Source organism: Coregonus clupeaformis, chromosome 26 (assembly GCF_020615455.1).
Source record: "Coregonus clupeaformis isolate EN_2021a chromosome 26, ASM2061545v1, whole genome shotgun sequence".
In the NCBI taxonomy this organism is placed as follows: domain Eukaryota; kingdom Metazoa; phylum Chordata; class Actinopteri; order Salmoniformes; family Salmonidae; genus Coregonus; species Coregonus clupeaformis.
Window position 1 is genome coordinate 47742894 of NC_059217.1, and position 23195 is coordinate 47766088.

Genomic DNA, 23195 nt, shown 5'->3' on the forward strand with positions numbered 1-23195 from the left:
TCTGTCTGTCTGTCTGTCTGTCTGTCTGTCTCTCTGTCTGTCTGTCTGCCTGCCTGCCTGCCTGCCTGCCTGTCTGCCTGCCTGTCTGTCTGTCTGTCTGTCTGTCTGCCTGTCTCTCTACATGGCAGAACGACATCTTCTTGGGCAGATGGAAGCTTAACTTGTCCTATATGTTGTAACAAAGCAGTCGATTCTATAGGTAGGCTTAACTCTTTGCATGTATGTACACTAAATTAACCTGAAACAATATCAACTGTGAAGTCATCTCTAACCCATCAGTGACTGACAGGCTCCTACTACAGGTCTATATTTGACAGTGCTAGGAATCTACTAGTTATCTGGTATTAAAAATTGTCTGTGTTCTGAATTGAAATAATTTAATTTAATGGAATTTATTTAAAAAGGGAAATTGATTTGAAAGGGAATTGTATTGACTGGTTTTGAATTCACCTGATATCTGTGCTGTGCTGTATCAGTTGGCAGGTGGAGTGGTGATGGCAGTGGGGGTGTGGACCCTGGTGGAGAAGAGCGACTACATCAGCCTCCTTAGCTCCAGCTACTACTCTGCCTCTGCCTACATTCTGATAGCTGCCGGGGCTATCGTTGTCTTCACTGGGATCATAGGCTGCTGCGCCACCCTGAAAGAGAAGAGGAGTCTGCTAATAGTGGTGAGAGGATCCTACATTCAACCAATCAATCAATCAATCAATCAATCAATCAATTCATTTATAAAGCCCTTTTCAAATCAGCAGTTATGACACAGAAATTAACACAGTGCCTGAAACTACGAACACATGCTCTAATGAAACAATCAAATGTAATGGTGCTCATCCACGTTGATACTTTCACTGCCTTTATAAACAGTACATATACTGTACATGACATTGGCACAGCTTCTTCTACACTCTCAGAAAATGCACACAAGGCACCTGAGGTATTACTTTCAGATCAAAAAATGATTTAATATAAACATTATAATCTGTTCACATATAAACTCCTGTCAATTAAATATCTGTCATTTTTCAGAGGCAGAAGAAAAAGGGCAACAAAAAAACGTATCACGGTGATATAAATATTAACGGATTTCAGCGTTTATATGCACACATAAAACCTAGCCTTGTTTTTGTTTACAGCGAAATATTATTATTATTATTATTACAAGTTTAGCCTAGCTACATGTTAATCTGTGTTGTTCTGACGGCCTTTAGATGTTATCTGTCCTGTCCAGCAGCGTGTGTATAAACCATAGAGATAGATAGACAACTCATCTTTGTATCTGCGCCATTGTGGAGTCTGTGACAGCACGGGCATTTTAAAAGTATTCAATTTTCTTCTTCTTTTGTGTTTGAAAAAAAAGCGTAAAGCTACTATTCCTGATTTACCGTCACATGCAGTGCTGAAGTCCTGAACCAAATCTTGTGTGTCATTCATGTATTGTGGCCACTAGATGGCATTGATATAACTTAAAGCCATTTACTAACCATAGCAACCCAATTTAAAGAAGACAATGTTCTGATTATTGGCTGATTGCTCCTAAACCGTAGTAATCCCCACCCGGTTGACTACTTTAAAATGGTGGAAGCCCTCAACGGAAATGTTCATGCTAAAACGGGTTATATAGTCCTCTCTCTAGCTCTGAGACATAAACAGAACCAGACGAAAATACGCTGTCAGAAATACACTGTGGTGTCATAAATATAAAGCATAATACTGCTGAGTGTATCTTTAAGAGTTTAGATATGGAGCATGAGTCACGAGAGTGGAATGAGGGGCATCACAGGCATGGTGGAGAGACAGAGGAGAGACAGAGGAGAAAGGAGGGGAGAGGAGAGAGGAGAGAGAGGGGCGAGAGAGGGGGGAGGGGAGAGGAGGCAGAGGAGGGAGAGGGGAGAGGGGGAGAGAGAGAGAGAGAGAGAGAGAGAGAGAGAGAGAGAGAGAGAGAGAGAGAGAGAGAGAGAGAGAGAGAGAGAGAGAGAGAGAGAGAGAGAGAGAGAGAGAGAGAGAGAGAGAGAGAGAGAGAGAGAGAGAGAGAGAGAGAGAGAGAGAGAGAGAGAGAGAGAGACAGAGAGACAGAGAGAGAGAGAGTGGGTAGAGGGCTTTGCATTGATTTGCAATGTAAACAATGAGAACCAGCCAGCCAGCCCCAGGAGAGCAACACAATTTGACCCAACCAAATAATGAGAAAACAAAAAGAGAATTACTTGACACATTGGAAAGAATTAACAAAAACACTGAGAAAACTAGAATGCTATTTGGCCCTAAACAGACAGTACGCAGTGGCAGAATTCACAAACTCGCTCACTGTATGACCTTATTACACACAGATATTGGCACGTTAAGTTGTTTTCAACCTCAGCTCACTATGGTCTGTTTTACATTATGAGGGAATGTATTTTTATTCTCCCATCACAGTATTTCATCTCTGTGTATGTCAGGCACCAGATTTAGCTGTAGTCCCTCTCTTCACTGTATTTCATGCTGTTATTTCTCTCTCTCTCTCTCTCTCTCTCTCTGTTCTCTTTCTCTGTCTCTCAATTCAATTTCAATTTCAATGTAAGGGCTTTATTGGCATGGGAAACGTATGTTAACATCGCCAAAGCAAGTGAAGTAGATAGTAAACAAAAGTGAAATAAACAATAAATATTAACAGTACACATTACACTCAGAAGTTCCAAAAGAATAAAGACATTTCAAATGTCATATTATGTATATATACAGTGTTGTAACAATGTGCAAATAGTTAAAATAAATCAACATAAATATGGGTTGTATTTACAATGGTGTTTGTTCTTCACTGGTTGCCCTTTTCTTGTGGCAACAGGTCACAAATCTTGCTGCTGTGATGGCACACTGTGGTTTTTCACCCAGTAGATAATGGAGTTTATCAAAATTGGGTTTGTTTTCAAATTCTTTGTGGATCGCTGTAATCTGAGGGAAATATGTGTCTCCAATATGGTCATACATTTGGCAGGAGGTTAGGAAGTGCAGCTCAGTTTCCACCTCATTTTGTGGGCAGTGTGCACATAGCCTGTCTTCTCTTGAGAGCCAGGCCTGCCTACGGTGGCCTTTCTCAATAGCAAGGCTATGCTCACTGAGTCTGTACATAGTCAAAGCTTTCATTACGTTTGGGTCAGTCACAGTGGTCAGGTATTCTGCCACTGTGTACTCTCTGTTTAGGGCCAAATAGCATTCTAGTTTGCTCTGTTTTTTTGTTTGTTCTTTCCAATGTGTCAAGTAATTCTCTTTTTGTTTTCTCATGATTTGGTTGGGTCTAATTGTGTTGTTGTTGTTGTTGTTGTTGTTGTTGTCCTGGGGCTCTGTGGGGTCTGTTTGTGTTTGTGAACAGAGCCCTAGGACCAGCTTACTTAGGGGACTCTTCTCCAAGTTCATCTCTCTGTAGGTGATGGCTTTGTGATGGAAGGTTTGGGAATCGCTTCCTTTTAAGTGGTTATAGAATTCAAAGGCTCTTTTCTGGATATTGATAATTAGCGGGTATTGGCCTAATTCTGCTCTGCATGCATTATTTGGTGTTTTACGTTGTACACAGAGGATGTTTTTGCAGAATTCTGCATGCAGAGTCTCAATTTGGTGTTTGTCCCATTTTGTGAATTCTTGGTTGGTGAGCGGACCCCAGACCTCACAACCATAAAGGGCAATGGGTTCTATAACTGATTCAAGTATTTTTAGCCAGATCCTAATTGGTATGTCAAATTTTATGTTCCTTTTGGTGGCATAGAAGGCCCTTCTTGCCTTGTCTCTCAGATCGTTCACAGCTTTGTGGAAGTTACCTGTGGCGCTGATGTTTAGGCCGAGGTATGTATAGTTTTTTGTGTGCTCTTGGGCAACGGTGTCTAGATGGAATTAGTATTTGTGGTCCTGGCAACTGGACCTTTTTTGGAACACCATTATTTTTGTCTTACTGAGATTTACTGTGAGGGCCCAGGTCTGACAGAATCTTTGCAGAAGATCTAGGTGCTGCTGTAGGCCCTACTTGGTTGGTGACAGAAGCACCAGATCATCAGCAAACAGAAGACATTTGACTTCAGATTCTAGTAGGGTGAGGCCGGGTGCTGCAGACTGTTCTAGTGCCCTCGCCAATTCGTTGATATAAATGTTGAAGAGGGTGGGGCTTAAACTGCATCCCTGTCTCACCCCACGGCCCTGTGGAAAGAAATGTGTGTGTTTTTTGCCAATTTTAACCACACACTTGTTGTTTGTGTACAGTGGGGAAAAAAAGTATTTAGTCAGCCACCAATTGTGCAAGTTCTCCCACTTAAAAAGATGAGAGAGGCCTGTAATTATTTGCAAATTATGGTGGAAAATAAGTATTTGGTCAATAACAAAAGTTTCTCAATACTTTGTTATATACCCTTTGTTGGCAATGACACAGGTCAAACGTTTTCTGTAAGTCTTCACAAGGTTTTCACACACTGTTGCTGGTATTTTGGCACATTCCTCCATGCAGATCTCCTCTAGAGCAGTGATGTTTTGGGGCTGTCGCTGGGCAACACGGACTTTCAACTCCCTCCAAAGATTTTCTATGGGGTTGAGATCTGGAGACTGGCTAGGCCACTCCAGGACCTTGAAATGCTTCTTACGAAGCCACTCCTTCGTTGCCCGGGCGGTGTGTTTGGGATCATTGTCATGCTGAAAGACCCAGCCACGTTTCATCTTCAATGCCCTTGCTGATGGAAGGAGGTTTTCACTCAAAATCTCACGATACATGGCCCCATTCATTCTTTCCTTTACACGGATCAGTCGTCCTGGTCCCTTTGCAGAAAAACAGCCCCAAAGCATGATGTTTCCACCCCCATGCTTCACAGTAGGTATGGTGTTCTTTGGATGCAACTCAACATTCTTTGTCCTCCAAACACGACGAGTTGAGTTCTATTTTGGTTTCATCTGACCATATGGCATTCTCCCAATCCTCTTCTGGATCATCCAAATGCACTCTAGCAAACTTCAGACGGGCCTGGACATGTACTGGCTTAAGCAGGGGGACACGTCTGGCACTGCAGGATTTGAGTCCCTGGCGGCGTAGTGTGTTACTGATGGTAGGCTTTGTTACTTCGGTCCCAGCTCTCTGCAGGTCATTCACTAGGTCCCCCCGTGTGGTTCTGGGATTTTTGCTCACCGTTCTTGTGATCATTTTGACCCCACGGGGTGAGCTCTTGCGTGGAGCCCCAGATCGAGGGAGATTATCAGTGGTCTTGTATGTCTTCCATTTCCTAATAATTGCTCCCACAGTTGATTTCTTCAAACCAAGCTGCTTACCTATTGCAGATTCAGTCTTCCCAGCCTGGTGCAGGTCTACAATGTTGTTTCTGGTGACCTTTGACAGCTCTTTGGTCTTGGCCATAGTGGAGTTTGGAGTGTGACTGTTTGAGGTTGTGGACAGGTGTCTTTTATACTGATAACAAGTTCAAACAGGTGCCATTAATACAGGTAACGAGTGGAGGACAGAGGAGCCTCTTAAAGAAGAAGTTACAGGTCTGTGAGAGCCAGAAATCTTGCTTGTTTGTAGGTGACCAAATACATAATACCCATACATCTCCGTTACCCATACACGTAGATAGCTCTTCGTGTTGTTGTTTGTTTAGTGTTTTCCAATTTTCCCAGAAGTGGTTAGAGTCTATGGATTCTTCAATTACATTGAGCTGATTTCTGACATGCTGTTCCTTCTTTTTCCGTAGTGTATTTCTGTATTGTTTTAGTGATTCTCTCTCTCTCTCTCTTTCGGTTATCTCTCTCTGTTCTCTCTCTCTCTGTTACTCTATCTCTGCCCTCTCTGTTCTCTCTCTCTGTTCTCACTCCCACCATAGTATTTCATTGTTACTCTCTCTCTCTCTCTCTCTCTCTCTCTCTCTCTCTTCTCTCCCACCTTAGTATTTCATTATGTTTCTCTCTCTCTCTCTCTCTCTGTTCTCACTCCCACCATAGTATTTCATTATGTTACTCTCTCTCTCTCTCTCTCTCTCTCTCTCTCTCTCTCTCTCTCTCTCTCTCTCTCTCTCTCTCTCTCTCTCTCTCTCTCTCTCTCTCTCTCTCTCTCTCTCTCTCTCTCTCTCTCTCTCTCTCTCTCTGTTCTCTCCCACCATAGTATTTCATTATGTTACTCTCTCTCTCTGTTCTCTCCCATAGTATTTAATCCTGCTACTCCTCATCTTCTTGCTGGAGATTGTATCTGGAGTTCTGGCCTACATCCACTACCAGGAGGTAAGTCTATACCAGCGTTTCCCAAACTTGGTCCTGGGGACCCCAAGGGGTGCACATTTAGTTTTTTTTGCACTAGTGCTACACAGTTGATTAATGTAATGAACTCATCATCAAGCTTCGATTATTTGAATCAGCTGTGTAGCGCTAGACAAAAACAATAATGTGCACCCCTTTGGGGAACCCTGAGTTTGAGGAACGCTCTCTTATACAATATTACAAGACCTGACTTCAAATACTATTTGAAATCATTCCAAATAGTTTATCTGATTGAACTTGCCTGTCCTAATGGAACCAATAGAAAAGTGCAAATCCTACCGCCTGGCACTCCGTGCAGGCTAAAGCATACGCTCAAAGTATCCAAAAGATTTCAAATAGTATTTGAACCCAGGTCTGCACATTACTAACACTGTACTAGTTACGCATAGCTGCTGCAACCCAGTGGGCGTCCCAAATGGCACCCTATTCCTTACATAGTGCACTACTTTAGACCAGAGCCCTGTGGGTAAGTGATCAAAAGTAGTGCACTATATAGGGAATAGGGTGCTATTTGGGATGCAGACTGGGTCTGGCCTTTATCCATTGGCAGGAGGTAAGGTCTTAAAAAACCATGTTCTCCTCAGACAGGCGGGTATCATCAGTATAACCTGACCTCTTCTTACCAGACCTGGGATCAAATGCTATTTTTTAAAATCGTTGAAATATTTTGAGCGTTTGCTTTAGCCTGCCTGGAGTGCAAGGTGGGTAAGGGTGTACCGTTTTGGGACTTTTCTATCAGTTCGATTGTGAAAGTTAAGCTCAATCAAGCACAGAGGCAGTGTTTGAAATGACTTCCAGTAGTGTTTGAAAATGCAGGTCTGCCTCTTGCCAGTTGGTAACACCAGACTCACCACTCCACCTGTAACGTATACGCAGGGAGTCAGGAAGCAGGTGCAGAAGGTGAGTTTAATAATAATAATCATGAAGATAGTTCAAAACAGGAGCAGCGTACTGAATGTAACCAAAACCAATACTGCCTGAAGACTGAGGCTACTGAGGGCTATATGACGGGAGAGTAACCAGGGTGGTGATGAAGTCCAGGTGTGTGGAAAGATGGGGAGCAGGTGTGCACAATGATGGTTGCCAGGTGTGTGCAATGTGGGTTGCCAGGACCGGTGGTTAGAAGACCGGAGATGTCAAGCGCCGGAGGGAGGAAGCAGGCGTGACAGTAACATGATACTAGATGTTTGGTTTCCTTCTAGGGCAACAGTTTAGTCAAGGTTTATACCGTAACATTTTAAAACTATCACCATTCAACAAGTAGGCTACCGTTACTTGTTACAGTTGATTCCTGAAATACACACGGCATTGTTTATAGGTATATCAAGATTATATGACTATGGCAAGAAGGACTATTTGAAGCTGTAGCATGATTAATCATAGTTATTTCATGTAGGATATAGTTCCATCCATGTGGATAATTTAGTATCAGACTAGTAAACAACTGCATTCTGAGCTCATTCAGTCATTAACACTTATTGACAAACCACTGTAGTGTATGACCCAAAACTAGCTTGTATGACCCAAAACTAGCTTGTATGACCCAAAACTTTCTCTTATGACCCAAAACTAGCTTGTATGACCCAAAACTTTCTCTTATGACCCAAAACTTGCTTGTATGACCCAAAACTTTCTCTTATGACCCAAAACTTGCTTGTATTATCTAAAACTTTCTCTTATGACCCAAAACTAGCTTGTATAACCCAAAACTTTCTCTTATGACCCAAAACTTGCTTGTATTATCTAAAACTTTCTCTTATGACCCAAAACTTGCTTGTATGACCCAAAACTTGCTTGTATTATCTAAAACTTTCTCTTATGACCCAAAACTTGCTTGTATGACCCAAAACTTGCTTGTATTATCTAAAACTTTCTCTTATGACCCAAAACTTGCTTGTATGACCTAAAACTTGTTTGTATTATCTAAAACTTTCTCTTATGACCCAAAACTTGCTTGTATGACCTAAAACTTTCTTGTATGACCCAAAACTTTCTCTTATGACCTAAAACGTTCTTGTATTATTAAAAACGTTCTTGTATTATCAAAAACGTTCTTGTATTAACTAAAACTTTCTTGTATTATCTAAAACTTTTCTTGTACTATCTAAAACGTTCTTATAAGAACTAGTGCATGAAATAATAACTCCTGAATAACACGTCATCTTCCTGCACGTCTTTTTTCCCATAATCCTTTCATATTGCTATTTTTTCTTCTTCCTTCTCTCTAGTGTTTCCCTTTCTGCCAGCAGGTAATCATCCTCCTGTTTTCCTTCCACCTTTCTATCAAACTCTGTTTCTCTGATCTCACTGTTCAAAATATTATTCTCTGTTATTTCTGAGCCAGTCACATCTCTTTTACTGCTCTATGAACAATAAAGATACATCTGGGCCTTGTTCGAATACCAGGGTTGGGGTCAATTCTAATTAATGAACGTTCTATTCAGGGCCGGCTCCAGCATTTTGGGGGCCCTAAGCGAGATTTTGTTGGAGGGCCCCCCCCCACCTCGCTGCAAAACACGTTAGTGGCCCCCCTTTTGACGGCGGGGCCACTAACGTTAATTTCCTACAATTCTACACATTTTGGCATGGGGCGAAGATAACATTTTAGCAATTTTATAACAACTTTTATGCAATTCTACTCATTTTGCCATGGGGTGGAGAGAAATTTTAGCAGTTTTAAAACTAATTCCATACAATTCTACACATTTTGCAATATACGTGTGCCATGTTTATACATACTTTGGTCAGGGGCCTCCTAGTGGCCGGGGTCACTAAGCAACAGCTATCAGGTTCACAGGCACAGGAAATCATTTCTCTGTCTTGATGGGCCAGAAAATGTGACGTGTCGCTCCCCATGCAAATGAACGACTTCCTGTGTCTGTGAACCTCACAGCTGCACTTGCAGTAGCGCAGATGAATCCGGATAACCAAAGCAGTTGATGTTGCGCTGATCACAGAGCTGTATAAAATACATTTCAGTTGGAACCGGTCCAGGTCCAGTCACCTAAAAAAGGGGACTTAACGTTTAGTTAAAGTCATTCAATTCAGGAAGTGATTTGAATTTCAAAAATTTAAATAAAAAGCTTCTCGTTTTCAGTTTATTGAGAAATCATTTAAAATAAATGATATTTGTTTTAATACTGAATTCGATTGTAATTGACCCCAACCCTGTTGAACCCTGTCCTTCCTCCTTTACAGTAATCACTAACTTGACGTGACTGGATTAGTGTTAGTTCCCACTGCATCACCTTTCGTAGACGGTCCTGTGTCTGTCTCTCCACAGCTGGATAAGGAGCTGCAGCACAACCTGAAGGAGACCATGGTTCAGAAATACCAGCAGCCTGGAGAGGGGAGCGTCACCAGTGCAGTGGACAAGCTGCAGCAGGAGGTATGATGACGTTCCATACCCATGTGTCAAGCCACCCATGTGTCATTCAGATAGAAGTCATGGTTTAGTCTAACTCGGTTTGGAGAGAATATTGTAACGAATCTGACATTGATAAGACGGATAACTTCTCCCCCGAGGGAGCGTGGGTTACTGGTGCGTCACATTAAATACATCACATTGAATACATCACATTATATACATCACATTGAATACATCACATTAAATACATCACATTATATACATCACATTATATGCATCACATTATTTGCATCACATTATATGCATCACATTATATACATCACATTATATACATCACATTAAATACATCACATTATATACATCACATTATATACATCACATTATATGCATCATATTATATGCATCATATTAAATACATCACATTAAATACATCACATTATATACATCACATTAAATACATCACATTAAATACATCACATTTTATACATCACATTAAATACATCACATTAAATACAGTGGGGGAAAAAAGTATTTAGTCAGCCACCAATTGTGCAAGTTCTCCCACTTAAAAAGATGAGAGAGGCCTGTAATTTTCATCATAGGTACACGTCAACTATGACAGACAAAATGAGAAGAAAAAAAATCCTGAAAATCACATTGTAGGATTTTTAATGAATTTATTTGCAAATTATGGTGGAAAATAAGTATTTGGTCAATAACAAAAGTTTCTCAATACTTTGTTATATACCCTTTGTTGGCAATGACACAGGTCAAACGTTTTCTGTAAGTCTTCACAAGGTTTTCACACACTGTTGCTGGTATTTTGGCCCATTCCTCCATGCATATCTCCTCTAGAGCAGTGATGTTTTGGGGCTGTCGCTGGGCAACACAGACTTTCAACTCCCTCCAAAGATTTTCTATGGGGTTGAGATCTGGAGACTGGCTAGGCCACTCCAGGACCTTGAAATGCTTCTTACGAAGCCACTCCTTCGTTGCCCGGGCGGTGTGTTTGGGATCATTGTCATGCTGAAAGACCCAGCCACGTTTCATCTTCAATGCCCTTGCTGATGGAAGGAGGTTTTCACTCCAAATATCACAAAACATGGCCCCATTCATTATTTCCTTTACACAGATCAGTGGTCCTGGTCCCTTTGCAGAAAAACAGCCCCAAAGCATGATGTTTCCACCCCCATGCTTCACAGTAGGTATGGTGTTCTTTGGATGCAACTCAGCATTATTTGTCCTCCAAACACGACGAGTTGAGTTTTTACCAAAAAGTTATATTTTGGTTTCATCTGACCATATGACATTCTCCCAATCCTCTTCTGGATCATCCAAATGCACTCTAGCAAACTTCAGAAGGGCCTGGACATGTACTGGCTTAAGCAGGGGGACACATCTTGCACTACAGGATTTGAGTCCCTGGCGGCGTAGTGTGTTACTGATGGTAGGCTTTGTTACTTTGGTCCCAGCTCTCTGCAGGTCATTCACTAGGTCCCCCCGTGTGGTTCTGGGATTTTTGCTCACCGTTCTTGTGATCATTTTGACCCCACGGTGTGAGATCTTGCGTGGAGCACCAGATCGAGGGAGATTATCAGTGGTCTTGTATGTTTTCCATTTCCTAATAATTGCTACCACAGTTGATTTCTTCAAACCAAGCTGCTTACCTATTGCAGATTCAGTCTTCCCAGCCTGGTGCAGGTCTACAATTTTGTTTCTGGTGTCCTTTGACAGCTCTTTGGTCTTGGCCATAGTGGAGTTTGGAGTGTGACTGTTTGAGGTTGTGGACAGGTGTCTTTTATTCTGATAACAAGTTCAAACAGGTGCCATTAATACAGATAACGAGTGGAGGACACAGGAGCCTCTTAAAGAAGAAGTTACAGGTCTGTGAGAGCCAGAAATCTTGCTTGTTTGTAGGTGACCAAATACTTATTTTCCACCATAATTTGCAAATAAATTCATTAAAAATCCTACAATGTGATTTTCTGGATTTTTTTTCCTCATTTTGTCTGTCATAGTTGACGTGTACCTATGATGAAAATTACATGCCTCTCTCATCTTTTTAAGTGGGAGAACTTGCACAATTGGTGGCTGACTAAATACTTTTTTTCCCCACTGTACATCACATTAAATACATCACATTATGTACATCACATTAAGTCTCTCTCCTCTCTCTCTCTCTCTCTCTCTCTCTCTCTTCTCTCTCTCTCTCTGTCTGTCTCTGTATTTCAGGGCTTTATTGCCATGGGAAACATATGTTAACATTGCCAAAGCAAGTGAAATAGATAAACAAAAGTGAAATAAACAATAAATATTAACAGTAAACATTACACCATCAAAAGTTCCAAAAGAATAAAGACATTTCAAATGTCATATTATGTATATATACAGTGTTGTAACAACGTGCAAATAGTTAAAGTACAAATGGGAAAATAAATAAACATAAATATGGGTTGTATTTACAATGGTGTTTGTTCTTCACTGGTTGCCCTTTTCTTGTGGCAACAGGTCACAAATCTTGCTGCTGTGATGGCACACTGTGGTATTTCATCTATTAGATATGGGAGTTTATCAAAATTGGATTTGTTTTCGAATTCTTTGTGGGTCTGTGTAATCTGAGGGAAATATGTGTCTCTAATATGGTCATATATTTGGCAGGAGGTTAGGAAGTGCAGCTCAGTTTCCACCTCATTTTGTGGGCAGTGGGCACATAGCCTGTCTTCTCTTGAGAGCCAGGTCTGCCTACGGCGGCCTTTATCAATAGCAAGGCTATGCTCACTGAGTCTGTACATAGTCAAAGCTTTCTTTAAGTTTGGGTCAGTCACAGTGGTCAGGTATTCTGCCACTGTGTACTCTCTGTTTAGGGCCAAATAGCATTCTAGTTTGCTCTGTTTTTTGTTTGTTCTTTCCAATGTGTCAAGTAATTCTCTTTTTGTTTTCTCATGATTTGGTTGTGTCTAATTGTGTTGTTGTCCTGGGGCTCTGTGGGGTCTGTTTGTGTTTGTGAACAGAGCCCCAGGACCAGCTTGCTTAGGGGACTCTTCTCCAGGTTCATCTCTCTGTAGGTGATGGCTTTGTTATGGAAGGTTTGGGAATCGCTTCCTTTTAGGTGGTTGTAGAATATAACGGCTCTTTTCTGGATTTTGATAATTAGCGGGTATCGGCTCTGCATGCATTATTTGGTGTTTTACATTGTACACTGAGGATATTTTTGCAGAATTCTGCATGTAGAGTCTCAATTTGGTGTTTGTCCCATTTTGTGAATTCTTTGTTGGTGAGCGGACCCCAGACCTCACAACCATAAAGAGCAATGGGTTCTGTAATTATAAGTATTTTTAGCCAGATCCGAATTGGTATGTCGAATTGTATGTTCCTTTTGATGGCATAGAAGGCCCTTCTTGCCTTGTCTCTCAGATCGTTCACAGCTTTGTGGAAGTTACCTGTGGCGCTGATGTTTAGGCCGAGGTATGTATCGTTTTTGTGTGCTCTAGGGCAATGGTGTCTAGATGGAATTTGTATTTGTGGTCCTGGCAACTGGACCTTTTTTGGAACACCATTATTTTTGTCTTACTGAGATTTACTGTCAGTACTCAGGTCTGACAGAATCTTTGCAGAAGATCTAGGTGCTGCTGTAGGCCATCCTAGGTTGGGGACAGAAGCACCAGATCATCAGCAAACAGTAGACATTTGACTTCAGATTCTAGTAGGGTGAGGCCGGGTGCTGCAGACTGTTCTAGTGCCCTCGCCAATTCATTGATTTACATGTTGAAGAGGGTGGGGCTTAAACTGCATCCCCGTCTCACCCCACGGCCCTGTGGAAAGAAATCTGTTTGTTTTCTGCCAATTTTAATCGCACACTTGTTGTTTGTGTACATGGATTTTATAATCTCGTATGTTTTTCCCCCAACATCACTTTCCATCAATTTGTATAGCAGAACCTCATGCCAAATTTTGTCAAAAGCATTTCTGAAATCAACAAAGCTTGAGAAGACTTTGCCTTTGTTTTGTTTTGTTTGTTTGTCAATTAGGGTGTGCAGGGTGAATACGTGGTCTGTCGTACGGTAATTTGGTAAAAAGCCAATTTGACATTTGCTCAGTACATTGTTTTCACTGAGGAAATGTACGAGTCTGCTGTTAATGATAATGCAGAGGATTTTGCCAAGGTTGCTGTTGACGCATATCCCACGGTAGTTATTGGGGTCAAATTTGTCTCCACTTTTGTGGATTGGGGTGATCAGTCCTTGGTTTCAAATATCTCTGTTCTCTCTCTCAGTTTAAGTGTTGTGGCAGTAACAGCTCATCAGACTGGTCAGACAGCGTGTGGATCCTGACACCTGGCAATGACAGACTGGTCCCAGACAGCTGCTGCAAGACACCCAGTAACCTCTGTGGCCAGAGAGACCACCCTTCTAATATCTACAAGGTGGAGGTGAGTAGGGCCACACACACACACACACACACACACACACACACACACACACACACACACACACACACACACACACACACACACACACACACACACACACACACACACACACACACACACACACACACACACACACACACACACACACACACACACACAGACACACACACACCAGACAATAAACAATATCTACAAGGTAATATGTCTTCCATCTCGTCGTCTCTCTTTAGGGAGGGTGCATCACTAAGTTGGAGGAGTTCATTCTGAGCCAGCTGCAGATCCTTGCAGCAGTGGGGATCGGGATCGCCTTCCTCCAGGTAGCACCGAAACTTACCATACATTAATGTAGACTTGGGGTAACTTAGTAACATTAATGTAGACTTGGGGTAACTTAGTAACATTAATGTAGACTTGGGGTAACTTAGTAACATTAATGTAGACTTGGGGGTAACTTAGTAACATTAATGTAGACTTGGGGTAACTTAGTAACATTAATGTAGACTTGGGGTAACTTAGTAACATTAATGTAGACTTGGGGTAACTTAGTAACATTAATGTAGACTTGGGGTAACTTAGTAACATTAATGTAGACTTGGGGTAACTTAGTAACATTAATGTAGACTTGGGGTAACTTACCATACATTAATGTAGACTTGGGGTAACTTAGTAACATTAATGTAGACTTGGGGTAACTTAGTAACATTAATGTAGACTTGGGGTAACTTAGTAACATTAATGTAGACTTGGGGTAACTTATTAACATTAATGTAGACTTGGGGTAACTTAGTAACATTAATGTAGACTTGGGGTAACTTAGTAACATTAATGTAGACCTGGGGTAACTTAGTAACATTAATGTAGACCTGGGGTAACTTAGTAACATTAATGTAGACTTGGGGTAACTTAGTAACATTAATGTAGACTTGGGGTAACTTAGTAACATTAATGTAGACTTGGGGTAACTTACCATACATTAATGTAGACTTGGGGTAACTTAGTAACATTAATGTAGACTTGGGGTAACTTAGTAACATTAATGTAGACTTGGGGTAACTTAGTAACATTAATGTAGACTTGGGGTAACTTAGTAACATTAATGTAGACTTGGGGTAACTTAGTAACATTAATGTAGACTTGGGGTAACTTAGTAACATTAATGTAGACTTGGGGTAACTTAGTAACTTTAATGTAGACTTTCTCTCAGCTCATAGGGGTGATTCTTGTTTGCTGCCTATATCGAAGTCTGAAGGAGGAGTCGTACTGAGCATCGCTGATGTCACAACAACAACAGCAAGAAGACAACAACAACAACAACAACAACAATATATTTCCTAGTATTTAGATATGCTTTCTCTATGTCTTGGACGCTACGTACGTCTCATGTAGATATGTTTTGTGTTGTAGTCATTTTTTTCAAAGACAAAATGAACCCATGTTGAAGTTTTGGTAAGGCAGGCAACAGGCAGGAAGGAAGGCAGACAGACAGGCAGACAGGCAGACAGGCAGACAGACAGACAGACAGACAGGCAGACAGGCAGACAGACAGACAGACAGACAGACAGACAGACAGACAGACAGACAGACAGACAGACAGACAGGCAGGCAGGCAGGCAGGCAGGCAGACAGGCAGCAGACAGACAGGCAGCAGGCAGAAAGGCAGAAAGGCCAGCAGGCTGTGGGCCAGCCAGTCTTATAGAGTTGGATAGCGTCTACCCTGTATTCTTGTATTAGTTTCCATTCCATGTTTTATTTTCTCTTCCGGCCATAACATGATGCATCCACCACCATGCATGAACATATGGAGAGTGATGCATCCACCACCATGCATGAACATATGGAGAGTGATGCATCCACCACCATGCATGAACATATGGAGAGTGATGCATCCACCACCATGCATGAACATATGGAGAGTGTTACTCAGTAATGTGTTGTATTGGATTTGCCCCAAACATAACACTTTGTATTCAGGACAAAAATGTCATTGCTTTGCCACGTTGTTTTTGCAGTATTACTTTAGTGCCTTGTTGCAAACAGGATGCATATTTTGGGGATATTTGTTTTTTGGCTTCCTTCTTTACACTCTGTCAATTAGGTTAGTATTGTGGACAAACTACAATGTCGTTGATCCATCCTCAGTTTTCTCCGATCACAGCCATTAAACTCTGTAACTGTTTTAACGTCATCATTGGCCTCATGGTGAAATCCCTGAGCAGTTTCCTTCCTCTCAGGCAACTGAGTTAGGAAGGACGCCTGTATCTTTGTAGTGACTGGGTGTATTGATACACCATCCAAAGTGTAATTAATAACTTCACCATGCTCAAAGGGATATTCAATGTCTGCTTTTATTATTTTTAGCCTTCTACCAATAGGTGCCCTTCTTTGCGAGGCATTGGAAAACCTCCCTGGTCTTTGTAGTTTAATCTGTGTTTGAAATGTACTGCTCAACAGGGACCTTACAGATGATTGTATGTGTGGGGTACAGAGATGATGTAGTCATTCAAAAATAATGTTAAACACTATTATTCCACACAGAATGAGTCCATGCAACTTAATATGTGACTTGTTAAGCACATTTTTACTCCTGGACTTATTTAGGCTTGCCATAACGAAGTGGTTGAATACTTATTGACTTATTTAAGCTTTTCATTTTTTATTAATTTGTAGGAATTTTGAATAACATAATTCCACTTTGACGTTATGGGGTATTGTGTGTAGGCCAGTGAGAAAAATCGCAATTTAATCCATTTTAAATTCAGGCTGTAACACAACAAAATGGGGAAAAAGTCAAGGGGTGTGAATAATTTCTGAAGGCCCCATGACCTTAGCTAAAAAGGCGAGTTTTAGGCCTTATGTAGGGTTATATTGGAGCTGTTTATGCAGAAGTTCAAAGGAGTCTGTTACATTTGTTTATTTAGCATAGCTTTTTTGCCTTATGTTCAAAAAATGTATTTTCAGATTGTTATAAATCGGCTTATTTGCATTGTTTTATCCATTCACTTTTTATTTAGAAATTCGTTCAGAGAAAGAAAACGTGTGTTGAACTGTCATCAGCTAAATGAAACGGAGGTTGTACTGTCATTGGCTGGATTTCCAAATCACTTCCTGTTTTCATTTTTAAAATGGTTAATAAGTTCTCATATTATGCAGTACGATTGCGGATTTTCTTTTTTCAAAAGACATTCTAAACTTTGGGATCTGTGCTGTACAACTGTTTTTCACAGTATTGCAACCACCTTTTAAAAAATCTATTGATAATTTCACATACTTTTATTTGTAATGTTGTATTATTCATACCAGCATTTCTTTAGTAAGTTTACACCAATACTGGTATGTTGAAAGCTATTGTTGAGGCTATTTTTAAAGAAATACACTTTTAATAAAATACAAATATATGTAATTGAAATTACTCAAGAGTCTACAAAACTTAAATTGGTCTATTGTGCTAATAACGGGTTTAATACAGAGTGCTGGTGACTCCTTACTCCACCCACTCCATACAATACACTGCATATGAAAAATACTCTATGCGTTCTCTCCATATATTTTAGTGAGTCTGTCGAGGAAAATTTAAATTAAAGATACACCGAATTTAAAGTGATGGCTTTAGATAAATGTACTGAAAACTCCATGTGAAAATCTGTTGGCCAGAAAGTGGGAGGGTTTTCAGCGGTTGAATTAGATGTTTTCAGCACTGCAAGGGAACATCAACCGCAAAGCCCATTACGCACTTTCCTATGCACTTCTCATTAGCTGGTATTCAGACTTTCCTTATGAAGGTGCATAGCGGGCTTTGCAGGTGTGGTTCCCTTGCGCTGTCACCTGTGCAACTAGAGGAAAAACAACTCTAGACCACCTTTACTCCACACACAGAGATGCATACAAAGCTCTCCCTCACCCTCCATTTGGCAATACGGAAGTGGTTCGATGAAGCGGATGCTAAGCTACAGGACTGTTTAGCTAGCACAGACTGGAATATGTTCCAGGATTCATCCGATGGCATTGAGGAGTATACCACATCAGTCACTGGCTCATTAATAAGTTCATCGACGACGACGTCCCCACAGTGACTGTACGTACATATCCCAACCAGAAGCCATGGATTACAGGCAACATCTGCACTGATCTAAAGGCTAGAGCTGCCGCTTTCAAGGAACGGGACACTAATCTGGATGCTTATAAGAAATCCCGCTACGCCCTCCGATGAACCATCAAACAGGCAAAGCATCAATACAGAACTAAGATCGAATCCTACTACACCTGCTCTGACGCTCGTCGGATGTGGCAGGGCTTGCAAACTAAGGGAAACCCAGCCGAGCGCTGCCCAGAGACGCAAGCCTACTAGACGAGCTAAATGCCTTCTATGCTCGCTTCGAGGCAAGCAACACTGAACCATGCGTGAGAGCACCAGCTGTTCCAGACAACTGTGTGATCACGCTCTCCATAGCCGATGTAAGTAAGACCTTTAAACAAGTTAACATTCAAAAGGCCGCAGGACAGACGGATCACCAGGATGTGTACTCAGAGGATGCGCTGACCAACTGGCAAGTGTCTTCCTTGACATTTTCAACTTCTCCCTAACCCAGTCTGTAATACCTACATGTTTCAAGCAGACCACCATAGTCCCTGTGCCCAAAAACACCAAGGTAACTTGTCTAAATGACTATAATAATAATATGCCATTTAGCAGACGCTTTTATCCAAAGCGACTTACAGTCATGCGTGCATACATTGTTTTTGTGTATGGGTGGTCCCGGGGATCGAACCCACTACCTTGGCGTTACAAGCGCCGTGCTCTACCAGCTGTGCTACAGAGGACCACCAACCCCACAGCACTCACATCTGTAGCCAGGAAATGCTTTGAAAGGCTGGTCATGGCTCACATCAACACCATCATCCCAGAAACCCTGGACCCACTCCAATTCGCATACCGCCCAAACAGATCCACAGATGACGCAATCTCTATTGCAATCCACACTGCCCTTTCCCTCCTGGAAAAAAGGAACACCTACGTGAGAATGCTGTTCATTGACTACAGCTCAGCGTTCAACACCATAGTGCCCTCAAAGCTCATCACTAAGCTAAGGACCTGGGACTAAACACCTCCGTCTGCAACTGGATCCTGACATTCTGCCCCCAGGTGGTGAAGGTAGGCTACAACACCATCAACACGGGTACATGCTTAGTCCCCTCCTGTAGTTCCTGTTCACCCACGACTGCGTGGCCGCGCACGACTCCAACACAATCATCAAGTTTGCCGATGACACTAGTCCCTACCCCTAGCCCCTACACCAGGGATGGGCAACTCCCGTCCTCGGGGGCCTGATTGGTGTCACACTTTTTGCCCTTAGCCCCACCAATAATCATCTAATCATGATCTTCAGTTTAGAATGCAATTAGTTTAATCATCTGTGTTTGCTAGAGATGGGGAAAAGTATGTGACATCCCTCTGGCCCCTGAGGACTGGAGCTGCCCATCCCATAAGAGGAACACTTTTCTATAAGTTTGCTGATTTGAATGTGACACTTAATTCAAGTGGCCACACAAAGGCCTACTATTAACTACTACTACTATTAACTAATGTAATAATATTGTCAAACATTGTTGCATGGTTTTATGAGAGCTTGTTTTACATTGCACTGCTGTGTCTGTGCCTACCAAACCCACTGTGTCTGTACCTACCAAACCCACTGTGTCTGTACCTACCAGACCCACTGTGTCTGTGCCTACCAGAGCCACTGTGTCTGTACCTACCAAACCCACTGTGTCTGTGCCTACCAAACCCACTGTGTCTGTACCTACCAAACCCACTGTGTCTGTACCTACCAAACCCACTGTGTCTGTGCCTACCAAACCCACTGTGTCTGTACCTACCAAACCCACTGTGTCTGTACCTACCAGAGCCACTGTGTCTGTACCTACCAGAGCCAGTGTGTCTGTACCTACCAGAGCCAGTGTGTCTGTACCTACCAAACCCATTGTGTCTGTACCTACCAGACCCACTGTGTCTGTACCTACCAGAGCCAGTGTGTCTGTACCTACCAGAGCCAGTGTGTCTGTACCTACCAAACCCACTGTGTCTGTACCTACCAGACCCACTGTGTCTGTACCTACCAGAGCCAGTGTGTCTGTGCCTACCAGACCCACTGTGTCTGTACCTACCAGAGCCAGTGTGTCTGTGCCTACCAGAGCCAGTGTGTCTGTGCCTACCAGAGCCAGTGTGTCTGTACCTACCAGAGCTAGTGTGTCTGTGCCTACCAGAGCCAGTGTGTCTGTGCCTACCAGAGCCAGTGTGTCTGTACCTACCAGAGCTAGTGTGTCTGTGCCTACCAGAGCCAGTGTGTCTGTGCCTACCAGAGCCAGTGTGTCTGTGCCTACCAGAGCCAGTGTGTCTGTGCCTACCAGAGCCAGTGTGTCTGTACCTACCAGAGCCAGTGTGTCTGTACCTACCAGAGCCAGTGTGTCTGTACCTACCAGAGCCAGTGTGTCTGTACCTACCAGAGCCAGTGTGTCTGTACCTACCAGAGCCAGTGTGTCTGTACCTACCAAACTCACTGTGTCTGTGCCTACCAGACCCACTGTGTCTGTACCTGCCAAACCCACTGTGTCTGTACCTACCAGAGCCAGTGTGTCTGTACCTACCAGAGCCAGTGTGTCTGTACCTACCAGAGCCAGTGTGTCTGTTCCTACCAGAGCCAGTGTGTCTGTACCTACCAGAGCCAGTGTGTCTGTACCTACCAGAGCCAGTGTGTCTGTACCTACCAGGGCCAGTGTGTCTGTACCTACCAGAGCCAGTGTGTCTGTACCTACCAAACCCACTGTGTCTGTACCTACCAAACCCACTGTGCCTGTACCTACCAGAGCCAGTGTGTCTGTACCTACCAGACTCAGTGTGTCTGTACCTACCAGAGCCAGTGTGTCTGTACCTACCAAACCCACTGTGTCTGTACCTACCAGACCCACTGTGTCTGTACCTACCAGAGCCAGTGTGTCTGTACCTACCAGACTCAGTGTGTCTGTGCCTACCAAACCCACTGTGTCTGTACCTACCAGAGCCAGTGTGTCTGTACCTACCAGAGCCAGTGTGTCTGTACCTACCAGAGCCAGTGTGTCTGTGCCTACCAGAGACAGTGTGTCTGTACCTACCAGAGCCAGTGTGTCTGTGCCTACCAGAGCCAGTGTGTCTGTGCCTACCAGAGCCAGTGTGTCTGTACCTACCAGAGCTAGTGTGTCTGTGCCTACCAGAGCCAGTGTGTCTGTGCCTACCAGAGCCAGTGTGTCTGTACCTACCAGAGCCAGTGTGTCTGTACCTACCAGACCCACTGTGTCTGTACCTACCAGAGCCAGTGTGTCTGTACCTACCAGAGCCAGTGTGTCTGTACCTACCAGAGCCAGTGTGTCTGTACCTACCAGAGCCAGTGTGTCTGTACCTACCAAACCCACTGTGTCTGTACCTACCAGACCCACTGTGTCTGTGCCTACCAGAGCCAGTGTGTCTGTACCTACCAGACCCACTGAGTTCTGGGTAAAAAGGGATTTAATAAGATATATGATTATATGAAGAGGGCGAGTATTGAGTTAACTAATTATGCAGTGAAGTTTAGTTGGACCAGCAGGACAGACTGTGCCAGAGGTGAGACCAAGTCACTATTATTTGAGTCACAGGCAAGTCTCAAGTCACAAGGTTTGAGTCTCACGTTTAGTCCCATGTAGAACGGATCGAGTCTCAAATCGAGCCCCAAGTAGAACGGATCCAGTCTCAAGTCAAGTCCAAGTCGTGCATTCTAAGAGCAAGTCAAGTCCAGTCACAAGTTTTTTCAGACATTCCTTTTCATTATTTTGTATGTGGAGGTGAAAGAAATGCACACCTATTTAGACGAGGTGCTGGCTAGTGGAGTAGAACACCTATTTAGATGAGGTGCTGGCTAGCAGAGTAGAACACCTATTTAGACGAGGTGTTGGGTAAGTGAGTAGAACACCTGTTTAGACGAGGTGCTGGCTAGCAGAGTAGAACACCTATTTAGACGAGGTGCTGGGTAACAGAGTAGAACACCTGTTTAGACGAGGTGCTGGGTAACAGAGTAGAACACCTATTTAGACGAGGTGCTGGGTAACAGAGTAGAACACCTGTTTAGACGAGGTGCTGGGTAACAGAGTAGAACACCTGTTTAGACGAGGTGCTGGGTAACAGAGTAGAACACCTGTTTAGACGAGGTGCTGGGTAACAGAGTAGAACACCTGTTTAGGAGAGGTGCTGGCTAACAGAGTAGAACACCTATTTAGACGAGGTGCTGGGTAACAGAGTAGAACACCTGTTTAGGAGAGGTGCTGGCTAACAGAGTAGAACACCTGTTTAGGAGAGGTGCTGGCTAGCAGAGTAGAACACCTGTTTAGGAGAGGTGCTGGCTAACAGAGTAGAACACCTGTTTAGGAGAGGTGCTGGCTAGCAGAGTAGAACACCTGTTTAGGAGAGGTGCTGGCTAGCAGAGTAGAACACCTGTTTAGGAGAGGTGCTGGCTAGCGGAGTAGAACACCTGTTTAGGAGAGGTGCTGGCTAACGGAGTAGAACACTTGAAAAAGAAAAGGAGAGCCTCACACTCTAGGAGCTCAGATGCAATTATTTAATATCCTAATAACCAACGTTTCGACAGACAAGCTGTCTTCATCAGGGTATAATGACAAACACTGCGGGTCACTAGTTTATATAGTGTCAAAGGACACACACAGGTGTCTGTAATCATGGCCGGGAGTGGCCTGATATCATTGGTTAATTCACAGATAAACAGAACATACAAAAAACATGAATAGATAGCATACGGTCATAGATACAACTTGGCTACATAGGCCCACAAACATTTACAATGAATAGCAAAATCACAATAATCACAAGAATGGCTTCAAATCAAAGTCTACGTTGAGACCGAAGGGAGCAAGGGTCTTTAAATTAAAGATCCAGGCAGCCTCTCCTTTTAACAATAAGTTGTCAAGGTCACTCCCTCTCCTAGGGAGGTTGACATGTTCGATGCCGATATAAGGTAGGGACGAAATCGAGTGGTTCACTTCCAAAAAGTGGGCCGCGACTGGGTATGTAGAGTTTTTGCAGCTAATGGTGCTTCGATGCTCCGAGATTCATACTTTTAATTCACG

The 23195-nt window shown here is 42.8% G+C and overlaps 1 protein-coding gene across 2 annotated transcripts in view; it reads left to right on the forward strand.

The window, feature by feature from the left end:
- Positions 1-15575, forward strand: part of cd151 (CD151 molecule) — a 39945-nt gene extending 24370 nt beyond the window's left edge. The window contains exons 3-9 of one of the 2 annotated variants that reach the window (XM_041849864.2): positions 477-668; positions 6142-6216; positions 8481-8501; positions 9536-9640; positions 13893-14048; positions 14279-14365; positions 15253-15575. In XM_041849864.2, the coding sequence (XP_041705798.2) occupies positions 477-668; positions 6142-6216; positions 8481-8501; positions 9536-9640; positions 13893-14048; positions 14279-14365; positions 15253-15312 (696 nt within the window). In that variant the 3' untranslated portion in view covers positions 15313-15575. The remainder of the gene's footprint in view (positions 1-476; positions 669-6141; positions 6217-8480; positions 8502-9535; positions 9641-13892; positions 14049-14278; positions 14366-15252) is intronic. The other variant, XM_045207689.1, reaches the window with a different exon arrangement.
- Positions 15576-23195: the final 7620 nt, after the last annotated feature.